General features: G+C 41.0%; 1 protein-coding gene and 1 long non-coding RNA gene across 4 annotated transcripts in view; one reads left to right on the top strand and one right to left on the bottom strand.

Annotated features, from left to right (window-relative positions):
• Nucleotides 1-19,745, top strand: part of LOC121522134 — a 100,767-nt gene that overhangs the window by 13,068 nt on the left and 67,954 nt on the right. Inside the window, exon 2 of the long non-coding RNA XR_005992951.1 lies at nucleotides 6,701-6,782. This is a non-coding gene — a long non-coding RNA (uncharacterized LOC121522134). The remainder of the gene's footprint in view (nucleotides 1-6,700; nucleotides 6,783-19,745) is intronic.
• The window catches only part of LOC121522133 (target of Nesh-SH3), a 45,617-nt gene that overhangs the window by 10,372 nt on the left and 15,500 nt on the right, over nucleotides 1-19,745 (bottom strand). The window contains exons 5-14 of one of the 3 annotated variants that reach the window (XM_041806247.1): nucleotides 18,546-18,736; nucleotides 15,566-15,609; nucleotides 14,755-14,803; nucleotides 14,447-14,491; nucleotides 12,744-12,809; nucleotides 12,426-12,548; nucleotides 8,522-11,221; nucleotides 8,085-8,162; nucleotides 7,508-7,696; nucleotides 6,698-6,766 (exon numbers count right to left, since the gene is read on the bottom strand). In XM_041806247.1, the coding sequence (XP_041662181.1) occupies nucleotides 6,698-6,766; nucleotides 7,508-7,696; nucleotides 8,085-8,162; nucleotides 8,522-11,221; nucleotides 12,426-12,548; nucleotides 12,744-12,809; nucleotides 14,447-14,491; nucleotides 14,755-14,803; nucleotides 15,566-15,609; nucleotides 18,546-18,736 (3,554 nt within the window). The remainder of the gene's footprint in view (nucleotides 1-6,697; nucleotides 6,767-7,507; nucleotides 7,697-8,084; nucleotides 8,163-8,521; nucleotides 11,222-12,425; nucleotides 12,549-12,743; nucleotides 12,810-14,446; nucleotides 14,492-14,754; nucleotides 14,804-15,565; nucleotides 15,610-18,545; nucleotides 18,737-19,745) is intronic. The other 2 variants (XM_041806248.1, XM_041806249.1) reach the window with 2 other exon arrangements.

The following is a 19,745-nucleotide window of genomic DNA, read 5'->3' as shown; positions in this document are numbered from 1 at the left end:
AAAATGAGGGAGCATGGCCAATGTTCTCTTAATACAACTTGACCCCCACCCTCTTTCTGTAAAAAACAAATTAGTATTCAGTGGACTTTGATAACCTTGTATTTCACAAAATTTCCTCACAACCGAAAAAATAAAGATCAAACTACATCATGAGAAGAAAACCAAATCAGTCTGACTGAAGGCATTAAAGAGTAACTAAACCCCAGAGTTTCAGCTAAGGTGCATCTACACTGGGATCTACCTTTAGAACATCAGGGAGGGAACAAAAAAGCCACTCACTCCTTTGTGCTGTCCACCTCTGCTGCAGGATCACAAGTATGTGGTGAGCAGTAAACCACTATTAATACATCACCCGTAAAATTTCTGACACGAAATGGATTTTTGCAACACCACCATCATCAGTTTAAATGCCTACGTTGTGCTGTGATGCACTCGCAAGTCATTTGTGACGGACAGCTCAGGCTAAGTCCAGTCATTAGCATGTTTTGCTCAGGCATTATGTGTAACAACCAGTCGCCCACTCTTGCAGCTGTAACTAAGCACAGTTAACAGGCAGAACTTGTATTCTTTACTCTCCAAGTTTGATGACTGTAAATAAGCGCAGCAAAGTCAGTGTGCCGTCTCTGTCAATCTGCCCTGGGCTTTAACACAAGCTGTATGCTGCTTTGGCTGATCATGGTTTGTCTTGAGCCCAGTGCTGCAGCTATTTATCTTACAACAGCTTCAACAACTGTTTAAAGGTGTGTTTTAACTTGTGACTTTCTTTTTAAATCCAAAACGAGTCAACAATCCAGGCTGCGAGGTCATATGAGGCTAGAGAAACAGCTGTAAACTGTAGCTGCATAAACTCGCTGGTACGGCAGCCAAAGCTAAACTAAATCAATAGTAAATATGTTACTTCTGTCAAGTATTTTACGATAAAGGTCAGGGGTTGTTGTTTTTCTGAAATGCTTTTATTGTGAACACCCTAATCAAGAAGTGTGCTAAGTCAGCGTAAAACTCTGCACATTAGTGGGACTTAAAAAAAATATTATTCTGTGCTCCTATGCTTGGACATAAATTGAGTGTGCCATCAAAGTTATTTTAAGGGGAGAAGGGTGTCTGTTATACCTGAATTTGGATTTTAAAGCATTATCTCTTTTTAATTTTGCAATACCATGATATAATACTGTTACAGCCAAAGGCAAGAAAAAAAACGTGATATGATATTTAGGCCATACCACCCAGGCCTAAGTGATTTATCACTATATTGATCTTGGAAATGTGGATAAAGTCGTCCAAAGACAGTGCCAGTTTAATAACCGAACCTGTAAGTGACAATATTCAACACGGGGATGTGAATGTTAACCTGCAAAGAGGATCTAAGGCTTGTAGAGTTAGAACTGTTACAATTAGCCATATTCTGTAAACCAGAGGTCATCAACTGAGTTGTACAAAGCTAGATTTTTTTCTTAACAGGTGCTGTGCGAACCAGACCATCAAATAAGCTAAAATGAATCACTAATTTTTGACTATTAACTATCTATAACTTTCTATCTATTTCTGTGATTAATTATTATTTTGATAGCAATTGTATTTTCTTTAAAATTGATTGTTTTTTTCTAGGCACTAATAGTGAGATCAGTCCCTACCACCTAGATATTTTGTCCTGAAATGGAAAGTTGATACAGCAAACTGCACATTAATCAAAACAACTTTGTACCATCACGGTTCATTTTTGCATAGTCAGCTGAACACACTGGAACATCTCAAAAAATTAGTATATCATGAAAAAGTTCAATATTTTTTGTCACTCATTTCATAAAGTGATACCTATATATTATATAGGCTCATTACACGTGAAATTACACGGAGTGAAATATTTCAAGCCTTTATTTCTTGAAATGTTGATGATTATGGATTACAGATAATGAAAACCCAAAATTCAGTGTCTCAGAAACTTAGAATATTACATAAGATTCTGGTGCTTCCTGGGCGCTTCACAGCGTGTGACCCAAAGTAGCTCTACCTGGCTTACTAAAAGGGTCACATGAGGGTCGATGTGTCAGTGAGCATCTCTGTCATGTACTGACATATTAATTATTGTCTCTGTTTGCTGTTTGTGAATGTATGTATGGTCTGGGTAGACTGCAAAAACTGATTTGCCCTTTGGGATTGGTAAAGTTGTCTGAATCTGAATCTGAGATCAATTTAAAAAAGGACATTTTAATCAGAAATGTCAGGCTTCTGAAAAGTATGTTCATTTCTATGCACTCAATACTTGGTTGGGCCTCCTTTTGCATAAATTACTGCATCAATGCGGCGTGGCATGGAGGCGATCAACCTGTGGCACTGCTCAGGTGTAATGGAAGCCCAGGTTGCTTTGATAGCAGCCTTCAGGTCATCTGCATTGTTGGGTCTGGTGTTTCTCATCTTCCTCTTGGCAATAACCCATAGATTCTCTATGGGGTTCAGGTCAGGCTAGTTTGCTGGCCAATTAAGCACAGTAACACCATGGTCATTGAACCAGCTTTTGGTACCTTTGGCACTGTGGGCAGGTGTGAAGTCCTGCTGGAAAATGAAATCAGCATCTCCATAAAGCTTGTCAGCAGAAGGAAGCATTAAGTGCTCTAAAAAGTCCTGGTAGATGGCTGCGTTGACTGTGGACTTCAAAAAACACAGTGGACCAACACCAGCAGATGCCATGGCAGCCCAAATCAGCGCTGACTGTGGAAACTTCACACTGGAATTCGAGCAATGTGGATTCTGTGCCTCTCCACTCTTCCTCCAGACTCTGGGACCTTGATTTCCACATGACATGCAAAATTTACTTTCATCTGAAAAGAAGACTTTGGACCACTGAGCAACAGTCCAGTTCTTTTTCTCCACAGCCGAGGTAAGACGCTTCTGACATTGTCTCTGGTTCAGGAGTTGCTTGACACGAGGAATGCCACATTTGTAGCCCATGTCTAAGATTCATCTGTGCGTAGTGGCTCTTGATGTGCTGACTCCAGCCTCAGTCCACTCCTTGTGAAGCTCCCTCAAACTCTTGACTGGAATTTGCTTTACAATCCTCTGAAGGCTGCGGTTATCCCTTATGCTGGTGCACCTTTTCCTACCACTCTTTTTCCTTCCACTCAACTTTCTATGAATGTGCTTGGATACAGCACTCTGAGAACAACAAGCTTCTGTAGCAATGACCTTTTGTGGCTTTGTGGAGGGTGTCAGTGACTGTCTTCCGGACATCTGTCAAGTCTGCAGTCTTCCTCATGATTGTGTAGCCTACTGACCCAGACTGAGAGACCATTTAAAGGCTCAGGAAACCTTTGCAGGTGTTTGGAGTTAATTAGCTGATTTAGGATGTGACACCTAATCACCTTTCATTATCTGTAAGCCATAATCATCAACATTTCAAGAAATAAAGGCTTGAAATATTTCACTCTATGTGTAATGAGTCTATATAATATAAGGGTTTCACTTTCTGAAATGAGTGACAAAAATATTGAACTTTTTCATGATATACTTATATTTTGAGATGTACCTGTAATTATGATTTGTGTTCAATTGGATGACAGATTATTTGCATAGAAACTTCCATTAAAAAAAACTACTATACCAACAATCATAGAGTATCACAGGGATGCCTCTGATGGTAGAGTCAGCTGTCAACTGTAAAATCTAGTTATCAGCTGCTACTGAAGTTAACAGTTGCGGAGAAAGTGGGTAAGCTTGAACTTTGTGGTGACAAAAACTGGCATCATATTTCATCTGCAACCAGATCAGCCAGAGAATTCAGTTGCATTGGCTGGATTTTAACCTGTAGAGGGCAGTGACAATGCTTTTTTCTAACACCGAATGTAATTTAATTACTTTGTACCAAAATGTCTAGATGTGGACCCTAACTGGTCAAAAGCGCTACTAAATACCCATGTACTCAGGTTTTCAGCTGAAACAATGCTTTGAGGATTTACTTACTCTTAAAGGAACTAATTGATTTTAGTAAACTGGCAAAGTATTCACACAGAATAACAAGACTTCCCAAAGAAAACTCAACCAAACAGCGCAAGCTATGGAACTCTCTTGTCTTAACATGAAGGTTCTGCTGTCATTTAGTGTTGTTTAAGGAGTGTGTTTATCTGGTGATTAATCTTTGTTGTGATATCTTAACGGATGTGGGAAGGCTTTTGGAGGGTTGTTACATGATGATTATTACGTTTCATGTTTGACTTGCTTTGAGGTAATGCATTCACATCGGAGAATCCACTCCCTTGGCTATTTTTCATTTCTTATCTCAAAGATTCATTAAGGGTTCTTTTGCTAACATCATTCTGTAATTGTTACATTGTTTGGGCCAAAACACATCAGAATCTTTTCTCTTGGATATGCTTCCTCCTTAAAACTGACCTCTTACTGGTCAGCATAAATCAGTGATCTCTGGCATCTACTACGAAGAGAAAGGAGTTGAGGCTTTCAAGACAAACTAAAGCAAAATCTGCCAACAAGTCACTGATTAACTCTACCGCTGTAGCTCTGACTCACATGGTATAACTGACATCTAATGGCAACCATATGCACATATATCAAGTCACACATTATGATGATGCAGTTATTTAAATGCCAGTCTCAAGATATACAAATAGCAGAGACTGGTGTATGTGAACTGACAGCTTCTTCACCAGGCAGCCATAATGTTGTAATGTGATAAGATCTGATGTCAACAATATACACATCATCTGTGTGTCTGTGATGAATGTGATATGATGTAGTTGGAGTTCTATGGTTCCTACAACGGGTGTTTTTGGTTTGCTGTCACATAATAAACCCTTCAAACTGCAGGTCAAGTCTCTGAAGTGCGAAAGCCTGAGATTCAGTACTGTGATGTGAAACAGAGGCAGTTGTGTGAGAACTGGTTTATGTTGAAAAACTTCTAGTTTTTGGATGAAAATGTGAAAACACATGCAGTCAAAAGAGAGAACTTTCCCTTCAGTTCAGGAAAATATTCCCACAGAAATAAATACCATAGTCTCACATCACTGAGGCTGTTGTTTTGCAACTCATACTTTGATTTAATGGACAGCCTGTGTCCTAAACACACAAAGTCCACTATAGCATCTTCTCAGTCACATGCAACCTATAATGCTTTAAAGTAAGACAGAGATTAGGTAGTGCAAACACCACTTGGAATCATTGGGAATAGAGCAATTCCCAATTTACCAGTTTAAATGATTTATCTGGCATGGAGGCGATCAATATCACAAATTACTCAGTCCTGCTGACCTCCTAGCATCTGGCATCATGTAGCCAGATGAAGAAAGACGAGTCTAGAGAAGTCTTGTACTGAGCTAAGAAGCTAGCTGAGCCCCTTAAACATAAAAAACCCATAATTTAGTCACAAGCATGATTTTTAATTGAAACTGATATACTACCAACTAAATAAACCCTGTGGGAGGAGCGACCAAGGTGATGTGCCGTTCATGAACAAGCCTGTGCTACAAAACATATCTTTAGTGTGAGCCACTGTGCCTAGCTCCTGTTTGAGTGATAATTTCCTTTCCTCCATTCTTTGTCGTTTTTTAATCCACATTTACAAAGCCAAACTGGTACCAAATGAAGAGCCATTTGGGAGCTGAACAACCTGCTCTACTTAGCTGAGCCAAAAGACCCGGATCTCTTAAAAGAGACAGATTTTGTGTCACAGCGAGCAAGGCTGAAGGGTAGTAAGACACACCTGAGCCGAGGAAAGACAGGTGAGATCAGAGTTTAATATGCTAAAACAAGGCAAAAGTGTGCTGAACCAAACTGGATCACTTTGTGAAAACAGACCAAACGCAAGTGGCTCATCCAAGCTTAAGGAGGCTTTTTTTAAAGTCCTGTTTGTCTGTGACTTTTAAAAACTTTTTTTGCCTGAATATTTCACTACTTTTTGACACAAAAAGAATTAAGAATGTTTTCACACTTTGAATGCTTGGCATAGTCGTAAACCTCATTAAATGCATGGTATCAGTGAGGTGAACCTCTGTAGCTTTTAAGAACAAAAACCATCAATGCCAGTTTTGTTCTTAGAGGTGTGTTCAGGGCAGCAGGCAAAATAAAAATTTGTCGCCTTAGAGTTGCTTCCAGAGAGCCTTGTGACTCCTTGAAGACCTCTGAAACTGTCCAAGTTTCCAGAAATAACACACACCAGCTGTGACATGGGACTGAAGCACAATCTCTCTTCACAACTCCAAACAAAAAGGAGTGAGCGGAGCGTCACCATTAATACATGTGGTCCAGACGTGGTTTGTAATACTACTTGGGATGAATTTAATTACACTAATTAACTGAGCCTGCTTGGCAGAATGGAAAAAATGTGACTGACCAGAAAAAGGGCATTCACCTTTAACAACAAGCAGGCAAAAGCTTTTCTCAAACTAATTCAATCCAGCTCATAATTACAGCTCCATATGTGGAGACTAAACAATATGGAAAGGACCTTTATTGGCCAGAATTAGAATTATATAAGGCTTCAGTCTCAGTCAAGTGGAATTTGCTGGTTTTTATTTGACAACACAGCCCATGACTAGACACAAACATTATTCTGACTAGTTAAAAATCACAAAGCATGAGAGGATTGTTGCGGAAGCAAAGATCAGTGTGGCCATTTGGGATTGGACATAACAGTGCCTCTTGGTTAGTGAGCGAGGAACACTGAATTGCAATTTTCTTGGTTTGTCTTTACCAGGTTTCTCTCTTGGCCACGCTGGAGGTTTAGGAAGAGCATTGCCCCTGTGATGTGCTCCACCGATTGCTGAAGGAAGAAAAAGGTCAGTTACAAAATCTGTTGTGTCATGCAACCAATATACTAAGGCCAAACAAAAAGTCAGAAAGATTAAATGGTTTGTCCTTCCTTCCTAATATTGTCTTCTAGTCTGATGTCAGTGAGGATAAAGCTGGGAATTTGTTTGTGTTTTCAACCTGGTTTTACAGATGTTCTGGATGGAAATGCCATGACTTCAAAACATAAATTATATTGTTTGACGTTGTATTTCTCCACACTTCTTAAAGTCTTTTGGGAAATATGTTGTAGTTGATGGAGATAGAGAGAGAGAAACAGAGAGCCTGACTGTGTTGGCTGTTCCGTCTGCACAGTGCTTGGCTTGGCATTGATGGTGTAAAATGTGGTGTGTCCTGGCCAGTGCTAGGGCCAGACTTCCCACCCGGCCAGCAAGAGGGCCCGTAAATCATGTTAACGATCCCGACCCCTGAGACACCGCTGCTGCTTGTGGTAAAAATGTGAAATACACACCGAGCACATGTGGTGGAGTGTGGAGAACATATGGATGGCAAGAAAAGGTGAACACAATATCAAGAAAGGCCGGGAGAAAGGAAGAAGTCTCTGATTAATTACTGTTCAATCAAAGGCCTTGTTTTATGTCTGAAGACATACATTTGTTTGCCTTCTTCAAAAGGTGTGCAGCTGCAGCAGGAAGTGCTGAAAGGAAAAGGTAGCCACTTTAGAAGAGAGAAAGTGAAGTGAGTAATCCATTACCACCAGGTGAGCTGGAGCTTTGAGAAGAGGTGAATGTCTTGGATGGAGTGAGTGGTCGGACACTTTTACGATTGGAATTTGGAGGAACTCGGTTGCGTGACAGAGTGCCGTTTCTTCCTGCTTGAGGAACTGATGAGCTAATAGGAGACTGAGGAACTTCAGCAATGGATGGTTTGCCAACACCAGTACCTAGATCAGCAGAGAGGTAATGGAAGAGTTAAGGGAAGATCAACATCTGAGTTTGACAGCTTTACCTAGATGGAACAAATGAAAGGCAGATTAGTGAAAAAAAAAATGAAGTTTGGACAATGAATGAAATGACAGAGACGCACAGATGAGTTTGGAGAGCTAGCAAGACTGCTCTGGTTGTAAGTGGGCACAGGTGAGGTGAGTGTGCTGGTCTGAAAATGGAAGCACACATGGAGGAAGACACAACAATGGGGTGGGTTGTGTGGGGTGGTAAGATGGGATGGTGATGGGGAAGCAGTGACATCATCCAATGATTTTAGGGACAAGTGAAAGCACTGGGTTTCACGTGATTTTGTGAGCAGAGATGGGACAAATTTATGGAGTTTACCCTGATTGTAACCACCAGCCTTCTCTGAAGCCAGGGCAGGTCTTGGTAGGGGCTTGCCCTCTTCTGGTGGACTAGGAGCTGTATGAAAGAAAACTCACTATTTATCTATTTATTATTTTAATCAGGTATTGCTGTCATGTGATTACATTCTTGACTTTTAAAAGAGGCATATCCTACCCTTATTTCTGTGAATGCAAGGTGACAATTTTAAGTCCTTGCATGCAGTAAGGGTATTTACATTGACCAGGATATCTGTAATTAGGAATGGTGTTGCATTTTGTCAGACAGTTCTGAACTTTAACCAGGAGATCAATCTGTTTTTAACACATTTCTTTGAATCAATCAATAAGATGAGACAGAAATTTCTAACAAATGCCCCTTTTAAAGTATTATTTTAGTTGAGATTTCAGTACTTGCTGTTGGTAAAGGGTCTTTACCCGTCGTAACAGCCAGCCTTGGGGTGGCCTTGGTGGTAACAGAGTAGCTCCTGGACTGAGACTCAAACTGAGGCCCAGGTTGAGGTTGTTGTTGGGACCTAGATGCAGAGTGTGGCTTGGGTAAAGGATCAGGTTTGGACTTCAACAGGGCCTTTGGTGAAGGTTGGGACTGATGAGCAGGTTCAGAATAAGGTGTAGATTGGGTATGGGTCTTATTTGGATGGGGGGATTGTGGGAATTTCTGAATCTTTGTGTGAGGTTGCTGGGCCCTTGGTAGTGGCTTTTGTTGAGATTGTGGTTTAACCTTTGGCTGTTTTTTGAGATTAGGTGTTGGTTGGGGCTTGGATTGGCTCTTTGGTTCAGCCTGTGTCTTAGGCTTGGGTTGCCCCTCGGGTTTCAGTTGTTTTTTGGGCTTGGGATGTGAGACATCGGTCTTATGTTTAGGTGTAATTTCAGTCTTCAATGGCTGCTTAGTTGTTGGTTCAGTCTCTTCTTTTTTTGATTGAGGTTGTTTTTGGGTCTGAGTTGTAGATGGTGGTTGAGGTTGGGGTTTGATTTTATTCTGCTGTAGGGCTTGTTGGATCTTAGACTGAGGTGTTGGTTGAAGGTTCAGTGGGTGCGCTATAATTGTGGGCTGGATTGTTGTTTGAACTCCTAGTTGTGTCTGGGTCTTGGGATTCTGTTGTGGTAGTGAATTGATCTGATGTGTATGCTGAAGTGTTGGATGAAATTTATATCTAGCAGGGATCTGGGTTGTGGTTTGAGGCTTTGATCGGGAATGTGGTTTTGTCTGAGCCTGTGATTGAGGAAGGGTCTGGATATAAGGTTGGGGTGTTTGACTGGGTTTTAGTTTCATCTGCGGTATGTGATTTGACGGTGGTTGTGGTTGTGCTAAGGGCTGCGGTATAGGTTGGGATGTTGGTCTGGTATTAAGACTGCTCTGGTTTATGGGCTTGGGTGCTAGATGGGGTTGTGATTGAAGAATCGTCTGTGGTATGGGTTGGGATGTTGGTCCGGCACTTGGTTTGGTCTGGTGAACGGGCTCAGATGCTGCGTGGGGTTGAGATTGAAGAATCGTCTGTGGTATGGGTTTGGATGTTGATGTGGTGCTTGATTTGGTCTGGTATACGGGGTCAGATTCTGGATGGGGTTGTGATTGAAGAATTATCTCTGGTATGGGTTGGGATGTTGGTCTGGTGCTTGGTTTGGTCTGGTGTATGGGCTTGGATGCTGGATGGGGTTGTGAGTGAAGAATTGTCTGTGGTATGGGTTGGGCTGATGGTCTTGTACTTGGTTTGGTCTGGTGTATGGGCTTGGATGCTGGATGGGGTTGTGAGTGAAGAATTGTCTGTGGTATGGGTTGGGCTGATGGTCTTGTACTTGGTTTGGTCTGGTGTATGGGCTTGGATGCTGGATGGGGTTGTGAGTGAAGAATGGTCTGTGGTATGGGTAGGGCTGATGGTCTTGTACTTGGTTTGGTCTGGTGTATGGGCTTGGATGCTGGATGGGGTTGTGAGTGAAGAATGGTCTGTGGTATGGGTTGGGATGTTGGTGTGGTGCTTGGTTTGGTCTGGTGTATGGGCTTGGATGCTGGATGGGGTTGTGATTGAAGAATGGTCTGTGGTATGGGTTGGGATGTTGGTGTGGTGCTTGGTTTGGTCTGGTGTATGGGCTTGGATGCTGGATGAGGTTGTGATTGAAGAATGGTCTGTGGTATGGGTTGGGATGTTGGTGTGGTTCTTGGTTTGGTCTGGTGTATGGGCTTGGTTGCTGGATGGGGCTGTGATTGAAGAATGGTCTGTGGTATGGGTTGGAATTTTGGTCTGGTGCTTGGTTTGGTCTGGTGTTGGGGCTTGGATGCTGGATGGGGTTGTGATTGAAGAATTGTCTGTGGTATAGGTTGGGCTGATGGTCTGGTTCTTGGTTTGGTCTGGTGTATGGGCTTGGATGCTGGATGGGGTTGTGATTGAAGAATTGTCTGTGGTATGGGTTGGGCTGATGGTCTTGTACTTGGTTTGGTCTGGTGTTGGGGCTTGGAGGTTGAATGGGGTTGTGAGTGAAGAATGGTCTGCTGTATGGGTTGGGGTGTTGGTTTATGTTTGGCTTGGGGTATGGGCTTTGATCCTGGTTGAGAATGTTGATAGGTAAGTGGTATGGGTTGATATGTTGGTTGGGGCTGTGGTTTGGTCTTGGGAGTAAACTTTGATGCTGGTTGGGGTTGTGGTTTTGTCTGGGCTATGTGCTGGGATGTTACTTTTGGTTCAGTGGGTATCGCTGGTACGGACTTGAATTCTGGTTGGGGTTGGTAGTCAGATATGCTCTGAAATGTTGGATGGGAATATGGTTTAGCCCAAGTTCTGGGCTGGGATGTTGGTTTGGACTGCGTTTGTGGCTGGGATGTCGTTTGTGGTTGTGCCTGGGCTGTGAGTTGGAATTTATGATGAGGATGTGGTTGAGACTCTGCCTTGGCCCAGTTCTTAAGTTGAGGTTTTGGGGTTTGGACCTTTGGCTGTGGTAGATGTGGATATTCTGGCTGAGGTGGGGGGTTTGGTCGAGGCTCTGGTTTATTTTCGGATGGGGACGGAATTTGTGGTTGATTCAGAGGATCCCTGTGTCTCTCCATATTGTGCTGGGGGACTGGAAGGGGAGATAACGGAGTCACCAGGGAAGGAGGCAAGAGAGATCTGGGCTGGTCTCTTCCTGTTGGGTTTGTGAGAGAGAGAGAAATATGGCAGTGAAGCCACAAAACTGCTATAAAGTATAATTTCAGGTATAATTTTCAGGAGGAAAGGATCTTTTTCAAATGAAATAAAAAGAAATGTTATTTTACTGTCTAGAAAATGATGAAAATAAGATGTAAAGGCAGCCAGGGAAAAGCTGACATTTAGATCAGATAAAGCGCCAGTAGTTTTTGGCCAGAGAATTCACAGATCTAATCTTGGACTAAAGCAAAGGTTACACAATAGCTTCTACCTGGCACTTATATCTTTCAAAGGAGGACAGACCATATGGAGGCATTTGCAGTGTAACAGCCATGTTATTATGGACAGACACAGCTGCCAGGTCCTGGATCCTACTGTGCCTCTAAGAAGCTGTGACACACTAGGGTTTAATAGCTTTTGATTGATTGCTTACTGAGACATTTTGATGGACCATATTAAATTGATTGTTCAATCTGATCAGAAGTTCTCTCCGGTGAAAGAATGTCAGAAAAAAGAAAGAGGAAGTCAGAGAAAGGGAGAGAGAAGAAAGTTTAGCCTTGTTTAGAAGAATTGCCTGCAAACATAAAAATGTTTCATTAGGGGGCAAAACAAGAGAGTAAAACAAGAAAAGTCAAAAATAAAAATTCTGCATGGGTTCCTGCTGGAGAAAAATTAATGTCTGGTTCATGCATTTTTATCATGCAGACTTCACACCATTGCCTGCTCTGCATTGAAAGCAAAAGTCACTGGTTTGTAATCAGTTAAAACAGAGATGGAGAATCATAATATGAACAGAGGACAGACAGACATGGTGACACGGACTGCTGAAATCAGTTAAATAACTGATTAATGAATGACACAGCCAGACACATGACCAGTGAGACAAAAGTGTCCATTTCTGAGATGTTTCAGGATTGAAAAAATCCCTCCAAGATGGTCCACTTCTCAAAAAATATGCATGCAGCTATGGCCACCTACCTTACCATCTTTACCACCCAATCAGCTGACACCATGGGTTTCCACAGGAAGGTCTAGCTACTGTGCTGATTGAGAGCATGCTGCTCTTGCTCATGCAGGTTATTACAAAGGGCACTGTGAAGCACTGACAGCAACTAAGTCACCGTAGACCAAGATTTTGACTGCATACTGCCACAATGAAAGCCACAAAGCTTTAAATAGAATGACTATTATTGTCTTTTTACCGATTGGCTGTTTGGTGACCACAGGTAGTGTGGATCCAGGGGTTGATGGATATTCCTGTCTAGTCGTTGTAGTAGTTGTAGTAGTTGTAGTAGTTGTAGTGGTTGTAGTAGTTGTGGTTGGTGCTGAGAAATATAGTGTGCATTATTAGACCTGGGAGACTTCCTTAACTGTACGTACTGAAGAATATATGAATAGCTACCTTCTATGTGTAACAAGGGGCTAAGATTTGCAGAACAGTGATGGAGAAAGACAAGTGGTCAAGCATAAAGTGTTTTTTCTGACTTCTGAACCCAGTTTTGGGGCAGAAGTTTAATTACCAAGAGTTGTCTTTGGGGACATGTCCCTGCTGAGGGTTATTCTGCTCTTGGTCCTGTTATTGGGAACTGACAAGAACATGGAAGGAGAGATTTAAGTCAAAAGTCACACATATGGAACTTCATAGACCTGAAAAGAATCCTGTAAAGATCAGATCTTCAAGCTTTAAAACAAAATGTGTTATTGAGGAAACAAAGCATCCTGCTCGGCATAAGAACAGTACATATCCAAACACTGAATATTTCTGAGTGACCCTGCAATTTTTCCAATGTTGTGTACTAAGCGAAATTTTTGGCTTATGTGCAAAGTATTGAGAAGGCTTAGAAGATATTTCAAAACTTTACTCCACTTTAGTTATATTCACACCCACTCTGGTTCATCATGACTGAGAGCTGGGATTGAACCTGCAACCTTCTGATTGTGAGATGACCAACTCTACTGAGCCACAGTCACCAAACAAAATATATATATTGGACAAATAAAAACTTAATATTTCTACATTTTGACAAATTCTAAAATATAGGTTCATATAGGTTGCTTAATCCACTCTGGAGAGTGATGTGAAATGGTTGCATTGTTCTTTCACCCACTTCTTGATTATTGTACTCACTTCAGTCTACATTACTTTAACTTCTTTGTTATTTTGCTTTTCACTAAATTTGGGTTAATATTAACAAAACTTTAAGGGTGACACTCCACTCTCAGAGCAATGCAACCATTTGACATCACTGCTTACAGTGTTTCATACAAGGCCCGATTGTTTCGAACCGTGCAACAGCCCAATTGCTCCAACATTGGTCCGTGCCCGGGCCCACTCAGGTTTGTTCTCAGTCTGATACAGCAAGTGGCAGTGTGCATGTAGCTGGTTTACAGACCTGCCAAGGAGAGTAAAGAAGAAGAAGCTACCATGGCAACCACAAAGATTGCTTATGTTTTAAGCCGGCAAAAGAATCCATCATGCCACCATGAATGGTTTTTAAATCACTTTTTAAGATGCTTGCGAAACCCCTCTTCGTTTCTAAATGTCTATTTGCAGCTTAGAGGATTAAATAGGCTTGTACTTCAAGGACAGAGTGGTTTTTGAAGTGACAGGAGATGTTTATTGTCTTCGCAACTCATCTAGCAAACTAGGACTTGTGGTCATCCATAAGTTGAGTCATATCAGACCATGTGTTGACTTGATAATTCGAAACATGCCAGGGTCCACTTAAATTGCAACCACCTCCTCAAGTGGGCCTGGGCCCAGGCCCCGAGTGTGATTCATTGCATTTACACTGACCAAAGCGAACTGGATTTTGGGCGCAAGTGTACCCTGATTGGACTGGGCCCCTATTGGAAAGCCATCTTAGAGTAGCAGCCCATATTTGAATCAACTTTAAAATTTCTTAAAAGGTAGGATTTAGGGATGCACCTGATTAGCTGGCTAAACAGTGAGATCCAAGCCCTTGTTATCTGGCATGAGAATTACTTGATGGTTACAGTAATTATCAATTCAGGCTCACAATCCTCAGTCCAGTGCTCAGTATAAACTGAACAGACTAGACTAGTTGACTGAATGCAGTTATGGCTTGCATTCAGTCAGATTTGAAATTATTTGCCTTGGAACATCACTAGTAGAAATACACTCAGTCAGTCTTTATTTAATCTCAAATGTATCTTCCATTATTTTAAATATTATTCAAAACATACAATCTTAATTTTTCACCTGTATCTTGGTCAAAGTTTGAAACTGCAAAACTGTGCTTGGCCCCTGCAAATGAACCAAAGTAGAAATACTCTGTTTAAAAGAATGAGACTGGCTACAATGAGGTCACATCTGTAAAACAATAAATCAAAGTTCTACTTAAAATCCCTCCAATCCAGAGTCTTTAAACAGGGTTCACTGAGCAGGTTCAAACAGTCTTTGCTAAACAGTGATAAATTATAGTTTGTAAAAAGAAAAAAAAAAACTCTGTGGCTGTATTTAAAAGGATTCAGTGAGTTTGACCAACAGCTACAGGTCTCTTGACTTACCATGTCGAGGAGTAAAGGGAAAGGTGACTTGGCCTGTCGTTAGAGGTTTCTAAAAGCAGAGAAAAACAAGGGAAGATGTTGATCATTAGTCTTTGCTATTATACAAAGAAGTCAGTATTAGCATTTGAACTCTGTCTAATCTCTGTCTTTGGAACCTTCTCTCTCTTTCATAACACTTAGATCCTCTACTCCATGTCTAATTTGTGAAACCCCTGTTGTGAACCTTGTTATTCAACAATTCCCTCTGTGAGTGTTGCGGCAGCTCTGATGTTTTACGAGTTCAGAGCTGGAAATGTGAAACATAACCTCTGCACTGTTGGTAAATCAGTGCCACCTCTATCCTCTCCACTCTCTTCAACACTGTCATATTTGCCCCTCTATCCATCCCTCTCATCTCCTTATTTGTCTCCCTGTTTTGTTCCACTCCAAAAGTTAGCTAGCTACAGACTGCTCTCTTGGCTCAACTGGTCCTGGCTGGACTGGTGCTGTTTCCATTCTGCAGTTGGATGGAAAATTAATGAGGCAAACAACCTGGAGAGTAGCATAAGCTCACCAAAGTACACAACATTGACTCGAAAGCAAACGGCCCCTTCCAAACACACACCCTGTTCCCAAAAATATTCATTTGAGAAGTGTACCTGTGCAGCACTCTAGTCTCAAAGTTTATGACTGATTTCATTTCACATAATCAACCTGTCTGTTATCTGTGCATTAACACACTAATGCATGAATCATTAGGGAAAAATTACATGGTATTAGTGAAATGGCAAGCACATGTTTTGATAATGATTTCAAAGTGTCTCATACATACCACAGAAGTGATAGGGCGTTTAAAGATTTTCCTGATTGCCTTCTCTAGAAATGTGACACAAGGGAAAAAATAAATCAGTATGTATTTAATTAAATCAGAAAATGAAAGAACAAAACAGTCGAATACAGGCATGATCTGAAGCATCAGATCTTAAAGTTTAAAGAGGTCACCAGAAGTCAGTCAATACAAGTTTCCACTAGATTACTTTGAACAAACTAAGCAAGTACATACACTCACTGATCACTTTATTAGGTATACCTGTTCAGCTGCTCATTTATACAAATATCTGACCAGCCAATCACATGTGACCAGCCAATCAAATGGCAGGAAACAATGTATGTAGACACAGCCAAGACCATGTTCAAACCAAGCATCAGAATGTAAAAGGAAGATGATTTTAGTGACTTTGAACATGCCATGGTTGCTTGCTGCTGGTCAAAGTATCTCAGAAACTAATGACCTACAGGGATTTTCAAGCACAACCATCAACAAATCAGAGAGTAATTCAAGGACATCAACGTACAGTCTCCGCAAGGATCACAGCATCATTAGAAAAGTCCGGGACATAACCAAATGATACCCCACAGTTTGCTTTCACCATTATCTGCCCCATCACCCAATCCAAACAGGAAGAGGAGCTGAAGAACATAGGAGCTAAGGCCCACCTCTGTCTCTACCCCAGCACTCTCTTTACAACAATATAAGGAAGACATCAGCTGGACTAGCGAACGTGGGATCCAGTGGAGCTCCAGAATCCTTCAACAGGCATCCCAGCTTACTGAGTCAAATGCCTTGTGGATGTCATGATTCTCTGTGTGTTTAGTTAGTTTCTTTGATGTTATCTTTAGCCCTTGTGTTTCTGTGTATTTTGTTCTGTATAATTTCATGTTCTAGTGTTCAGTTTATTCCCTGTGTTTCATGTTTAGTAATTCCCTGTGTTTCTATTTTGTTTATTCCCTGTTTCTAGTATTTAGTTTGACTCCTTGTGTTTCTTGTTTAGTTAATTCCCTGTTTCATGTTTAGTTTTTACTCCCTGTGCTTTATGTTTAGTTAATTCCCTGTTTCATGTTTAGTTTTTACTCCATGTGCTTCATGTTAATTTTGCTCCCTGTGTTGTATTTGCTTCCTTGCTCCCTCCTAGTGTCGTGTTTGATTCTTCTCCTGGTCCTGTGTTCTTGTGTATTGTAAAGTGTTCCATGTTTTGTGTTTTATTTTGTAGTTGCCTTCCCTTGTGTTTGATTCCAGTTTTGCTTTCTACTCCAGTTTCCCTCCTTTGTGATTACCCTCACTGGTTTCACCTGTGTCTCGTTATCCTCACCTGTTTCTCTTTGTCTAATCACTCCCTGTGTATTTAGTCTCTGTGTCTCTCTGTGTCCGTGTCGGTTCGTTAGATGTCTTCCTCGTGCCTGTTACTCCTCGTGGTACTCCCCGTGATCTTTCCTCATGCTTCCTTCGGATTTAGTTTTGATTCCTGGATTTATTTTGTGTAAGTTCTTTAGTTTGTTTTATTAAACCAGTTTCTTTGAGTTCATCTGCATTTTGGGTCCTTCGTCTTTTGTTTTTGGATTTTGCCTGCCTGCCTTTTGTGACAGTGGAAGTCAACATAGGCTGCAAGCTCTGGTATATGCTTCCATACCTGACCTGACCTACAACCATGTTGCATCTCTGAATAAGAGATATGCATGATTAGCAGGTTAAATGGTTAAACTCTGACCTCTTAGTAGTTGGCACCAGAAATACTAATCTGTTCACCTAATTCTTGATATTTTCTATCAGATTAGGCCCACAATCCAAGTCACACTCTCTGTCTAAAGCACAGCCGTCTGCCACTAATAGCTCCTGTAGCTTTGCTTATGGCTGCCACAGTGCTCCATAACCTGATGTAAACAACAATGAACTGATAGTACTGATAGCATGTCATAAGAACAGTGCAGTTTAGCACTATTTTGATTCTTTTTATTCACTATTTTGACAAATGGGGCTGAAGTTGTACATAGACTGTCAGGTTATTTTTGCAAATAGATTGCATTAGTAAATGTGACATTTTTCACCCATCACTACTCTGATCGCACAACACATTGAACCTTGAAGCAGATAGGCTGCATCTGCAGAAGACCACACATTCTGCTAAGAACAGGAAACTGAGGCTACAATTCATACAGGCTCACCAAATTTGGGCAATTTGGGAGACTAGAAAGATGTTGCCTGGTTGTGACATTTGAATAATAGAATTTGGCAAACAACATGAAAGACTGCAAGACCACCAACAACCAAGCCACTTAAATCCCTTTTATCCCCACTCTAATGTTCAGCTTGAACTTCAGCGGTTTTCTTGGCAATGTCCACATGCCTAAATGCACTGGTTTCTGTCACATGATTGGCTGATAAGGTATGTGCATTGATGAGCAGTTGAACATGTATGCTTAAAAGATGAATGAGTGTATCATCTTGATTCAAAAGGTTGAAATAATACAGCATAATCATCACAGCCTTGTGTTAAAAAAAATGTGTAAAATATGTAAAATACCGCTTATATTGGCGAGATTGTTTAATAGATCATTAAGAAGTTTAAGACATGTCAAATAGAAGCAGTACAAAGTGGTACTTTCTCAGAAGGTCATTTACTCTGTACAATAAGCAAACGTTTTTCTTAAACACCGATGTCTGCTTTCATTTAATATAAACTCCAAATTAGGCAACTGGCAAAACTTAAGTCGTCTATTGAGGCCAGAGGCACATACTTGATGTTTTACTGCTGCCAGTGGAGCCACATTTTTAAACATAAATGTCATGAAACTAAAACTGCTGCCATGTGTCAACACATGACTATCCATTAAAGGCATGGATTTCTCTCGATCCTGATTATTGGTTTCAACAGATACTTTGTTTCTTGTCTTTTTTTAATTCTTAAGCTGAAGTTGTGTTTTATTTGGGATGAGAGGAGAGTAATTAGGGAAAAAAAAAAAAACATCACACATACCCTCCACGTTCCCTGAGCTTATGTTGTGGATGACTGGTTTGCTCCACATTCCAGTGCCATCCCTTGAATTGGGCTGAACACCAAACTCATAGACTGCGTTGGGCTTCAGATGGTCAATTACGGTGTCGCTGGTTGGGCAGGTTTGGTAGTTCCACTTCCTGTTCCTCTCACGATAACGCACTGTGTAGTGTCTGATCCAAAGACAGAGAAACAGAACTTGGTAAACAGTAAAAGTGTTCAACTGTTGGAAAAACTGGTAACTGTAGAAATTTCCATCAGAAGATTGACAGTGTTGATTGACAATTTCTGCAATCAGGATACATCATCCTGACAGTGCTATTCCTGTGAAGGGCAGTGACTCTATCACTATGTTAAGAAAATAACCTAATTTTGGCCAAAAGAGGGCTTATGTAGCAACATGTAGGAAAAATTTCAAATCAAAGTCTTTCTAAAGGCTTTTCAAGCTCTTTTAAGGGAGAGGAAATTGTGTTGCGTATGTTGTGTGGGCGAATTTCTCTCTCCAGCATGTGTGTGTGACCTGAGATACTTCAGGGAGTCATTCACTGTAAGGTAGTTATATTTGAATTCATGCAGAAGTCCACTGTATGTTTATGTGTTTTACAGTTTGAGTGCCTTATCTCTTCAACATCTTTTTCCATGCTCACAATTACAATTCATCCACCATACATGACATGGAAAGACAGCAAAGGAAATCTCAATGCATTAGTGTGAGTATTTTCTGAAAGCCACGTCTGTGAGTTCATACCAGCTGCTTCTCTGTAGGATGTCATAGGCTGAGCTTCTGACAGTACAAGGGATACACCAATCCCTTTGTTTTTTTGTTTTTTTTTTTGTTTGTTTTTTTTGCTGCTGATACCAGTCGTTTTTGAGTGAAGTCCAATGCTAATATGGATCAGATTTCGTGTTCTGCTATAGCTGCTGTTTTAGGGTAAGGGTTGGTCAGCCTGCTTAGCTTTGTAGTCTACTAAAAACTCCAAATCTTGCGTAGTCAACACACACTTTCTTTCAAAGTATAGATTCAGGCACCATTAAGGCAGTGTATAAAAAAAGAATCGATACCCAACCCTAAGTATGTGTTACTGTTGTATAAACCCTTGTTTTCTTGTTTGTTGTGCTTTCCCTTCCAGTTAGCTTGCTCCCTGATTGGCTATCACTTTGTTTCATGTAACAGTCCTGCTT

Source organism: Cheilinus undulatus, linkage group 15 (assembly GCF_018320785.1).
Source record: "Cheilinus undulatus linkage group 15, ASM1832078v1, whole genome shotgun sequence".
Taxonomy (NCBI): domain Eukaryota; kingdom Metazoa; phylum Chordata; class Actinopteri; order Labriformes; family Labridae; genus Cheilinus; species Cheilinus undulatus.
Note: the sequence above shows the minus strand (reverse complement) of the source record. Positions and strands in the feature narration are given on the sequence as shown.